We start from the raw sequence: 12485 nt of genomic DNA on the forward strand, positions 1-12485 counted from the left end.
CACAGATTAGATGCTCTGCCACTGACTAACTGAAACACAGCTTGAATACAACAACACACAGGTGTGGCTAATTAGGGTTAGGGCAGATGATCAGCACAGGTGGGGAATTCATTGTATGTGTCCCAATCCTCAGGCAGGATCCTCTGCAGTGTGCATACATCGACCGGGTGTTGTTAAAATGCATCACAGTGCAGTGATATTGGCAGTCCCTTTTCAAATATAACTGCTTCAAATGCAGCCGATAAATGCGGCCGATGTTGTCCCAGTCATGACGGATATGTTGTGTGGATCCTTAGTGGAAAACCATATCTAACATTGATTTGCCCACCAGTGGGAGAGTTGGTGTCACAACCTGTAAGACTATGTCATTTCAGAGTGCCTCACTTTTGTCTCCTCTGAAGAACTATATGTAGTCAACAGAGACAGTCGTCCACTGCATCCTCTGGAGGATGAAGCCCATAGCTACAGAGACAGAGGGAGACACAGGAGGACAGAAAGTGAAGTGACCAGAAATGACAGACAGCATTGAGTATTGAACCGACTGTGACTGTGGACACAATAGTAGTGTGTACTGACCGACCCAAGGTCAAACACGTGTTGCCCATCAGCAAATGAAAAAGTGTGGGTGGGACACAGGAAATAGTGTCAGAAGACAAAGACAACAATGGTGATGTGTGTTTGCCCTTTAAACAGACAGACAGACAGACAGACAGACGACTTTATTAAGAGTTTGCGTAAGAGTTTAATGCGTTCATTTGAATTCAGTCGACTTGACAAATCATTATGTAAGTAAGTAAACTTTATTTCTATATCACCTTTCACAGATAATATCACAAAGTGCTTTACAATAAAACCATCAAGTCGGTGATTCCAAAATCTGCTGAAACAAATCCGTGAGCGTGTACACTGTGACAGTTGTGTAGTGTGTGGCCAGCTCAAGAGAGAGAAGTACAAGCAAATTTGTCTATAGAATTCTTATCATTTTCCTGCAGACTTCATATAAACCAGCAGAGTCATATTTTACTTCCTGGTTGGCCTCTCTTAGCAAACTGGAAGTCTTCATCTCTGCTTCAGCACTGAATGCATCTCAGCACTGTGAGATCCCCTGTGTGGATTTGGGTAGTTCAGTTTGTGACTGAAATGATGATATTTATTACAGTGTAATGAGGGATGTAGCCCATGGCCCAGTTGAACTTGGCTTGTAACCAGATGGTTAACAGGTCAAGGGCTGCGGTACCTCTGAGCAAATGTTGCCTCAGGGAGGGAATCCAGTGTAAAAATAATCACCTCGCTTTTTCCCTTACAAAAGCTGCCATTCAATCATTTCTACTGTCATCAAATATTCTAGCATTTTGAACAAGTCCCTGCTCTGCCTGAGTCTAACTTGTATGAAGGTCAGTGTTGCTTCACACCCTACAGCTCACAACATGTGTGTGTGTGTGTTAGCAGATGAACAATGACTCCATTTACCCTGTAAGAATGTCCATTCAGCCACTTCAGGAGAAATCAATGGACTTTCGGCCCAAGGAGAGTGACAGTCTGCCGTTCTGAAATACACAATGACTCGGCACGCCCCAAAGGCTCACCTCTGTTTATATGTATGCTTTGCTTCGTGTGTGTGTGTGTGGATGTGTGTACTACTCAAGTGACAGGAGGACAAAGAGACAGATAGAAGCGGCTTCAAGGAAAATAACTCATATGGTTCAGAACGTTTGTGACAGAGAATAAAGCAGAGGTCAAAACATGAGACATGCTTGGTTTCTTTGGTGAATGTTGGAGTCCATGAGGGTTAGATTAGGTTAGGGCAAAGACTCGAGATACAAAAGTCCGCCAATGCATAGGTGTCTGGAACTTGTATTCCCTTGAATGGCCATCAGGGGGTGACTGGTTTGTATGTGCACTTGTGACCCTACTTCTTATTTGATTCATGAAATCAGTAAACATGTTCATTTGTTCTCCATCACAAGATTCAGTTCTTCGTCAATACTGCATGGTTTTATAGATTAGTGATCCCCAAATACTGGGCCACCAGGTGGAGTAGTAGCTGTCGCTGTTGCTTTACAGCAAAAAGTGGTGTCCCAGTTGCAACCTGGTCTGACCGTCATATGTTTGCCCTGCGATGTACCCCAGGATGTACCCCACCTTTCGCCAGTCAGCTGGGATTGGCATCAACTGCCCCACAACCCTCATGTGGAGGATAAAGTTGTAGACGATGAATGAATAAAATACACAGTCATTTGAAAATAGACGTATTGTTAGCCTTCATTAATCAACATGTGTGAATCAGCGTTAATTTAAAAGCACTCAAAGAGACCTGAGGTCTTTAAGATTATTATTACAGGAAGATGGCGCAGCAAAGAGGGATGCCTCTTTTGTGAATTCAGTGGCGATTTTTGGAATATTTAGTAGAAATAAGTCTCAGGACTATGCAGGGTGTTTACCCTAATTTAACAGTTTTGGCGTCATTGTGATAGTTGTGGTTAAATGTCTTGTTGGGGACATCGGGGGCTGTCTCCACTCCCCCTACTGTCTCGTAGCGGAAAAACAGCCTGGCAAGATCAGGGCCGCCAACCCAGAGGTCTCAGAATTAGGGGGTCTTGCGAGAAACACAAATTGCTTCACAGCACTATTCACGCACACTTCCTCGCCAGCTGTAAGATCAAGGCAGCGATTAGCTTCATTTCAGATGTTCATTGTGGCAGAGCTGGTGAAAAAGGAGTATAGAAAACCGTTGTGATGTCATGTAAACATCCTCTCTCGCTTTCTTTCTCTCTCTCTTGCTCTAAACAGGAACCTGTTGTACAGCCTTCCAGGAACGACTCCTCAGTTTTCCATCCTCAGGTTTTCACAGGAAGCCGTCCTGCACTGTAACGTCACCAGCAAAGCAGTCAAACGCAACTCCACCGATAAGGAAGTACTTTGCCACAGCACAGTGAACCGGTCTCTGTCACTCATCCTCAGGGCTGTTCGGTCAGCCGAGAGACTTGTCCGTTTTGGTTTGGACCTGTTTGAAAACTACCAGAGTGACGGAAAATGATCTCAACCGGGAAAATCCGGTCAGATGTACCCAACAGTAACACCACTGATCATGTTGATATCATTGAAAATACCTGGGGAAAATTTAAACACGATTCACCCTCAACCGAAACTTCTCTCATCAGATTAAAGACCTGGAAAAGTTCTGGATAATTCACATTCTTGCAATATTTAAGCCATTAAAAAGTTCTCACCTCTCTCTACAGGTTTAACCGCGCAAGTAGTTTACATGAGTTTACACTTTGAAAAGGGAAGATGAAAAAAGACCTTAATCTTCTGTGACACGAGTCACGAGACATGAGTAACTGTTCTGTATAATTGTATAATTGTATAATTTGGTCTATAATTAGTCATTTAGATGAATGTTCACCCTTGCGCTTGGTTCTTAGATCAAGGTTTCCTACTGAACTAAAGCTTTGGATAAAAGCATCTATAGAACGAGTCAATGTAAAATAAACATTAGCAACATCTGAATGACCAAGGTTTGAAAAAACATCCAAATTGTCAGTCATCATCTACCACTTTATCCTCCACCAGAGGGTCGCGGGGACGATAGGCGGGGTACACCCTGGACAGTTGGCCAGTCCATCGCAGAATATCCAAATTGTATTTGACTTATTTAAATAAATGTTTCACCCAACAACATTCAAATTTTAATGAGGGCCTTGATCAGCAATGAGCCATTCAAAGGTCACTTGAATAGTTGAATAAAAATCACCTTTCGCTATTCGATTAAAGAGCAATAAATAAAAGTATCAAATAAAGCAATGACTACAGTTCAGATTTTTTTTGTAGTTGGGCATGATATTTGCTAGAATAGTGTTTGTGAGAAAAGAAAATGTTATTTTTTACTGTGAAACTGTTTCATACTTTAGCTGATTTGTATCTGATTGAATGTGACATACTTTTTTAGCATGCTGGGAGGGTGCAGGGGCCTTTTGGGGGCATTTTACAGCATGTCATTTCCTATTAAATCATAATTTTGTAGAATGAAATTGTTCTGAGAAATGTAGAAATGTATTTAGGATCTGGAAAGATTCCTGCAGCGCTCTCTACGGCTCTTTCTTGCACAGATAATCTGTTTATTCTTGGGCATTATGAGGTAATCAGATTCATTTTTATTAATAATATCTTGATTTGTAGCAACAATTTGATACAAAAGATTTTGTAAGCTGTAAATTTATATTTAAATTACCTGTTTGTAAAAGAGCAGGTTTGCAACATGAATTAAAGACATTTTGAAAACATCAACAAAGCTTTCAGGGATCAAAAATATAAATCTGCTTTAAATTATGTGCCTTTTTGAGCAAAAATTAGAAAATGCTTTAATTGCTTTACTGTATTTTGTCAAATGGATAACCAAAAAAAATCTAGTTTCAACACTGGAGTTCAATTTAAATATTGAGTTTTCAAGGTAAACAGATGTCAGTAGAAAATAGAAAACCTGCAGCCTGTGTGTAGCTCGCAACAGTTTGTCCTCAGGTGCATGTGATAGTGATAAAAACACCCACGTAGACACACACACACACATACACACTCACTGCCTGCATATTGCATAAGAAAATGCTTCTCTAAACTTGCTTGCACGTTGTAAGTCTGTCAACACTGTAAAGACAAAATAACAGCACTGGAACAATCCGTTTATTTTTTAATCACAAAACTCTGAGCTTTAAACTGAACAATGAATATTGTGTTTTTTATAAAAGAAATTAAAAAAAAAAAAAAAAAAGATTCAGGACTTCAGGACAAACAATTTGTGCACATCACGGAACAACAAGTCCAACAAGTCAGTCACCATTTGTAAGGAAGGAACGAGTTAGTGATTCAGCCGCTATTGATTTAAACTCACCAGCTTGAACACAGTGTTTAAATCTGGTACATAAAAGCTGTATTGTTTGTTGGTTTTAGGGCATTTTGTAAAATCGTTGTATATTGTGTGTCCGTCCATTATATTGTGTACATGGTTGCCTTCACAAGCTTAGCTGTAGAAGAACAGCATTTCATCAGTATCACTGACAAGTGTTGCACTTTTGCTTTAGTTTTAGAACTGCATGGTTACGAACCTTCTACACCAGGGGTGTCAAACATACGGCCGGGGGGCCAGAACCGGCCCGCCAGAGGGTCCAATCCGGCCCACAGGATGAATTTGTTAAAATTTCACACTACGATTACAATCTAAATCTCTTCCAGATACCTGTGACTAAATGTTTGTGCCTTTTTAGATCCAGTGTGATGTGTAAATAGTACATTTAGGCACGATATTGTTGAAATTGCACTTATATTTCTCAAGAAATTTCATGTTTTGTAAAAATATCCTTCATTAAATGTAAAACAAAGAAGAAAAAAAGCAAGGAGTTCTTGTTGTTCTTAGGTTATTATGCTATTATTTTACTATTTTTACGGGTCCGGCCCACTTGAGATGAAATTGTGCTGTATTGTGCTTGTTTTCTGGGACAATGGCAGTTGTCCACCAATGTGGCTGAACCTGAGGGTCTCCTGAGGGTCAGAATTACAGACAGGAAACAAAACTGTGTGTATATGAGGCATCACATGATTAAAGTGGTTTATTTTAAACTTCTTCTTTTTTTACTTCAAAGGAGAATATCTGTTTTGAGCTCTCTACAGTCATTTAGAAGACACAAACATTCACTGTGGTACTATGAATGAATCAGTGTAGGTACTATCATGACATTAATATGACGATCTGCAGTATGAAATGCTTCATTGCACAAGCAGGGCCCACACGACACAGGTCTCGGCTCACAGGTTGTAAACAAATCTAATCAGATCATGAGTTGTTCAGTATTTATTTGACAATGTAATTGTACACAATCATTTTTTGTAGAATTAGAAAACCACTGGAAACTGCAATATTATGGAACCGTGATGTCTCTGCATCTGATGAATGTTGAACTTACCAAGAACTGCTCAAGCTTTTCTGTTAAATTCTACTCTTTAGAAATAGTTTTTTCTTGCAGTTTTTAAATATAATTCTTAAACAAGCTTCATCACTGTTTATTAGTAGTTGAGTCACTTAATGATTCAGTAGAGCCTGGTTTCTGGAGCATGACATAATAACATAATAACTGTCTCATGCAGGGATTTTTATGGCATGTGTTTTTTGTAATCTGTCCTCTTCACTGTTCATGTCTCTGTGGATTCGTAATGTAATAAAGAACCTTTTTAACAATCCGTCTTTATTCCTGCTAGAGACAACAAGAAGCATCCATTAAATACAGGGTTTTTTAACACCTCCTCTAATCAACTTGACTAGTAATGGCAGTTAATGCTTCATAATGTGGTTTTACAGTGATGTGTCTTCACACTATTTCATCACTTTGGTGCAACCATCAAACTGTCAATATACATAAAAATATGAAAGAAAGAAACCCTGTCTATTTCAGATAAGAGGTTAATAAGTAAAGTCACAGCTGATAAAACTGGACCTAACTTGAATTGTTTCATGTTGCATGTGAATTTCCTCCTGAAGACAGAGGGATCAAACTGCCGACATGCGGGCCACATGCGGCTCACCCATGACGACTTCTTCCTTTAAACACAGCACCGGTTGTAGCTCGGTTGTAATTATCACTAGATAATCCATTAGTACATATATATAATCCATGGGTAACATTATCATCAATGTTAAAATACAGTGGTGTAAATAGGCTGAAGATAAGTTGCTCTCTCGCCATCCTCCTCTTTCTCACATGTAGCCGACTTCAGAAACTGGTATCGTGAAATTAGATTAAGATGGTGTCACAGTTCATTCAGCAGATTTCCACTCACCTGACTCCACCCCACTCTACCTGCCAAGACACACCTCCTTATCAAGCCAACACCCCAACTCACCTGTGATCACAGCTGCTCCTCATCTCCTGCAATCAACCCTCCCTATAGACTCTAGCTCCTCACTCACTCCTGTTCGTAGCCCTCATGGAAGACCCTGCATGAGGCCTCAGCTCAGCTCAGCTCAGCTCAGCTCAGCTCAGCTCAGCTCAGCTCAGCTCAGCTCAGCTCAGCCCAGCCCAGCCCAGCCTTCTGTCCCTAACAGTGTCTCTGGTTTGTGTCTACCTGTTCTCTGGACGGTCTGGTGAGCTTTACGTTTGGTTCAACTCAACCTTGAGGAAACTGGTGGACCACTTGTGGTCCATGTACCCAGTGTTGTAATACCTATACTGTACGTAAGTAGAATTTTCACATCTGTACTTGTACTTTGACACATTTTACTCCATTACATTTCCTAAATAAAATACTGTGATACATTTCCCTTAAACATCTTTGTTACTCGTACCAGAGTTTGAGAACCATGGCTCTACCCAATGAATGGGCACAAATTCCCATAGAAAAAACTAGTTTGTTTCTAAATATGTATTTGAACATGTCAGTACAGTTCCTGTTGGTGTAATGTCCATGTGTCCGAATACTTTTGTGTCTAATTTGGACATAAAGTCAGTCAGACCTGAGGGCATTATGTTGTGATAATAATAATAATAATAATAATAATAATAATAATGATAATAATAATAATGATAATAATAATGATAATAATAATGATGATAATGATAATAATAATAATAATAATAATAATAATAATAATAATAAATAATAATAATAATAATAATAATAATAATAATAATAATAATAATAATAATAATAATAATAATAATAATAATAATAATAATAATAATAATGATAATAATAATAATATAATAATAATAATAATAATAATAATAATATAATAATAATAATAAATAATAATAATAATAATAATAATAATAATAATATAATAATAATAATAATAATGATAATAATAATAATAATAATAATGATAATAATAATAATAATAATGATAATAATAATAATAATAATGATAATAATAAATAATAATAATAATAATAATAATAATAATAATGATAATAATAATAATAATAATAATGTAATAATAATAATGATAATAATAATAATAATAATAATAATAATGATAATAATAATAATAATAATAATGATAATAATAATAATAATAATAATAATAATAATAATAATAATAATAATAATAATAATAATAATAATGATAATAATAATAATAATAATAATAATAATAATAATAATAATAATAATAATAATAATAATAATGATAATAATAATAATATAATAATAATAATAATAATAATATATAATAATAATGATAATAATAATATGATAATAATAATAATGATAATAATAATAATAATAATAATAATAATGATAATAATGATAATAATAATAATAATAATAATAATGATAATAATGATAATAATAATAATAATAATGATAATAATAATGATAATAATAATAATGATAATAATAATAATAATAATGATAATAATGATTGCCTATCAACAATACAAAGTATAAACAAGTGTAATTCAGTGAAACGTAAATGGTACGAAGCATTCAACAGACTTCTTACTGCACCACAGCGGGACCGCGCAGCATCCAGAGGACCGTGCGCGTTCACGCCTCCACACAGAGCAACGGGAGGAGGAAGAAGAGGAAGAGGAGGAGGAGGAGGGACGACGACGACGACAGTGTAAATAAAAATGATGGCGACCGCAGCCGACGAGATCAAAGAGCCAGAACCGTTCCCCTGTTCTGTCCCCGACACGAGCCTGAGCTCCGTGTCCTTCAGAATGAGACGGAAACACGAGGACAGACAGTGGAAGTTACGGTTTATTTACCTGCAGTGCTGTGAGTACCGAGAACCGACAGACACACCACCGTCCGCCATCACCGTGCACGCTCTCACACGCACACACAGACTAACACCGCAGCAAGGGAATGATGATGATGATGATGATGGTGGTGATCATCATCACAACAACCGCAGTTACCGACAGAGGAAATGAATGAATGAATGAATGAATGAATGAATGCACACTACACAGACTGATGAAGAGGGACGTAAAGGACCTGGATCCACGCTCGCATGTTGACAAACGATGGGACGCAAATTCCAGCAGTAAATTAATAAACAAATGAAATATGAAATTCACATATTTGTAACACAGTGTGAGCAATTATTAATAAACACTAAATCCAGCTCTATTTAAAGCAGCTGTCGTTTTAAACTTAAATATTAAATCATCATGGTTAAATCAAGTATGTCCATCTTTTTGAAGTTGGGACTTTTACTTTATCAGCATGAGTTTTGAAACGTCTGCTATACATTTATCAACGTATCACATGACTCAGCTCATTTTTACAGAACCTTTTCCTCCCATTAAAGGCATAATCCACTGATTACTTGGACAGAATGAGCTATACCACAGAAGCTCAGACAGACAGACAGACAGACAGACACGGGAGTCTGGGCCCCATGTTACTGACAGCAGATGGGACCTGCATCAGTTACAATCCACTTAGTACCCAAGTTGCCTGGTATGAAGTGGGCAAACACGGGTTGGGCCGTCATGGACCCACTTGTCATCCATGGTGTGAAAACCCCCTACAAAATACTGGATGAGATTAAAAATGTAAGAAATGAAATGGATAATCTGCGTCTGTGTAGTTCAACTGTCGTTGAACAAAAACATGGTGCTGACTACGATGATACATGACTGCTGCGTCAAGGACGAGGAAACCAAAGGCTTGACAAATTAATCTTCACCAGCTTAAGTTTGCTGCTAACTCAAGTATTCTGTCTGTTCTGCTTAATAAACCACTCACTCCCCACACCAAAGTCCATAGAGGAAACTCCCAGCACAAAGTTGTTGGAAAAGTCTGGATTATTTTGTGACTTCAGCTTAAAATAAATGAGTCAAACTTACTGAAGTAGGCAGCAGAAGTCCTGTGGACCTGAGAAATTAAAATGCTGGTTATTTTCTGACTTTGGTGCGTGAGAGAAAAGGCCGCGATGGTGAGATAAAGGAGGAAACGCATACTTTATCAGATGAGTATTTTCATTATTCAGACAATTGGCCATTACACCAACATGAACTATAATGAAATATTTAAATACATACACACGACTTTAATATGCCATTGTTCCACACTTCTTGGGAGACTTTGCTCGTGATTTCAAAGTGTTTGTGTGTGAATTTGTGTCCATTGGTTCTGTAGAGCATTGTTGAGGTCAGGCACTGATGATGGATGAGAAGCTCTGGCTCACAGTCTCTGTTGCAGTTCATCCCAAAGGTGCTCGAGGGTTGAGACTCGTCCACCCTTGTCTTTATAGTCCTTGCTTTGTGCACTGGGGCGCAGTCATGTTGGAATACAAACGGATCTTTCTCAAACTGTTGCCACAATGTTGGAATTATATTTTTAATAATTATATTGTTGTCCAAAATGTCTTGGTTTGCTGTAAGATTGTGCTTCATTGGCGAGAGGGGGCCGAGCCCAAGCCCTGAATTCAATACTTAACAAGTGTGGCCAAGTACGTTTGTCCTTGTCGTGTTTGTGTCGGAACCTTCCATTACCACACAAATCCATACTATCCCTTGAATATGTTGTACTGCTGCAGTAATGGGAGATGTTAATGTGTAAGTTCTCTCCGCACTTCAAACTCCCATCAGCTTCAAATGTGCCCCCAATTCTTTGCCACCTTTTTGTCATAAAGTGCTTTGAAATGTCGAAAGGTCAATTTGTCCATGTTGCCGCTGTAGTTCAGTCTCCGCGACACAAGTTATGGAGTCATTATATTACGTGGCCCTGCAGCTGTGGGAGCCCAGACAATATGAGAAAGATTATAATGACATTTGTAATTACTGACACCATATGTCCCGCAGCCATCTTTCAGAGAGCTGGATGAAGAGCACAGAGAGACGGATTATGAGATTGAAAAATGATCGGGCTGATTGAAAACGACAGCTCATTCCTAGTGATGATGGGAGGTCCATCGAGTGCAAGTGATGGATTTGAATGTGACAGAAAAGTGACCCTGCCTCGTCAATACGACCGTCATGTGATGACAGAGCGGCAGCGCGGCGGTGTTTGGATGTTCTCACAGCTGTTGTCGAGCTTTATGGAAACATGTAGTGAGTCCTGTTTCCTGAACCACAGTGTGGTAGCCTGTCCATTTAAAGCTATAGGGATTCTTGAAGTGGGGGTTGTGATGCACGGTCTGTAAAAGTGGGCAAGATATATCGCATGTCACATATCACTTCACAACCCAGCTGTTTTTCATTTGTTCACTTTGGTTTAAAAATGATCATTTTAACAGTGCATTTGTACGTCACTCTTACAGTTAAAAATTGGCCACTGGAAATCGTAACATTATCAAATCTTACCCTCCTTTAAAAAGTTTGGACACTCCTGGTCAAATTGACATTATTGAATATTAATGTTGAAACACACACTAACAACTCCCCACATGCAGCAGGATTTAGACCACTAGTGGGCCTAAGTGATCACATGACCTCATGCTAACACAGGTTAGCCGTGTGTGGTTATGCTAACAGGGAGACACCAACCCCCGCAACTTCGTCTTTTATTTGATTATTTGCTCTTGCTTATATTGAGCAAACAGCAGAGCGTCTGAATGTTTACCCAGAGTTCAATGTTTCTAGACCGTAGCATTCGAGTAAAGCAAGTCGTTATCTGAATGCTACAGTGTAAAGAAAAGAGTTGTTTTTCTGAAATATTGTGTCTGTTGATGTCATTTCTAAGCAACAGTTAAACAGAACAAATCTGAGCGATGTGTTCGTTTGCACTTTCACAGTTAGCCCAACATAATCTTATACATAATAAATCACAGATTTTCTCTATGGACTTTGCTGTGAGAGAAACTTCAGCTTTCATTTGCAAAAGACTGTGTGTCGTACAAACAACGTAGAACATCACTGACTGTGTCTCTTAACTAAGCTGTGTTTGTCTGCTTGTCTCTCCAGATTTCTTGACCATTGCAACAATATTAGGAACAGGAATCTTGGGTGAGTGTGTACCGTGTGTACCGTGTGTACCGTGTGTTCTTGGTGGCCCCTATGAGTGCAAATCACAGTGACAAACGGGAAAACAAGTCACAAAACTCAGCCATGAATCACACAACACAATTGCTAATCACAAAATTAAATAAATGGGCAAACAATTACAAATTAGCAAATCACAAAAGACTCCTGAGCTCTTGTTTGTTAGTGGAAAATAAGACCTGTTAAAATGAGAGACATTTCAATCTGAGGTCCAACATTCACAACAATTCTTTGGTGCATCTTAATGACGATGATCCAGCTTCACTGTAGGACACAGGCTGAACGAACTACTCTCAGTCTCCAGAGAACCTTGAGCTCCACATACTGATGAGTCACCACCACATACTCTACATATGTGGGTGTGGGTCATTTATGTGAACCTCGTCTGAAATATTGAAAGCAAACTTTGTTAAACTTTATTTGTTCTTTGGTTTTTTTTGTATTTCTCTTAGTCTCTCTTATCATTTGCAGAACAAACCTCCGTCCGTTCCTCTTGGCTTTCGT

The 12485-nt window shown here is 38.3% G+C and overlaps 2 protein-coding genes across 3 annotated transcripts in view; both read left to right on the forward strand.

The window, feature by feature from the left end:
• LOC122780425 (inactive N-acetylated-alpha-linked acidic dipeptidase-like protein 2) overlaps positions 1 to 3590 on the forward strand; it is a 351291-nt gene extending 347701 nt beyond the window's left edge. For both annotated transcript variants that reach the window (XM_044043362.1, XM_044043361.1), the window contains exon 17: positions 2791 to 3590. In XM_044043362.1, coding sequence (XP_043899297.1) covers positions 2791 to 3037 — 247 coding nt within the window. In that variant the 3' untranslated portion in view covers positions 3038 to 3590. The remainder of the gene's footprint in view (positions 1 to 2790) is intronic.
• Positions 3591 to 6939: 3349 nt separating this feature from the next.
• Positions 6940 to 12485, forward strand: part of si:ch211-51h4.2 — a 56900-nt gene continuing 51354 nt past the window's right edge. Inside the window, exons 1-3 of the mRNA XM_044043415.1 lie at positions 6940 to 7220; positions 8499 to 8766; positions 11904 to 11945. Coding sequence (XP_043899350.1) covers positions 8619 to 8766; positions 11904 to 11945 — 190 coding nt within the window. The 5' untranslated portion in view covers positions 6940 to 7220; positions 8499 to 8618. The remainder of the gene's footprint in view (positions 7221 to 8498; positions 8767 to 11903; positions 11946 to 12485) is intronic.

The sequence above is a fragment of the Solea senegalensis genome, linkage group LG14 (genome assembly GCF_019176455.1).
Source record: "Solea senegalensis isolate Sse05_10M linkage group LG14, IFAPA_SoseM_1, whole genome shotgun sequence".
Classification (NCBI taxonomy): domain Eukaryota; kingdom Metazoa; phylum Chordata; class Actinopteri; order Pleuronectiformes; family Soleidae; genus Solea; species Solea senegalensis.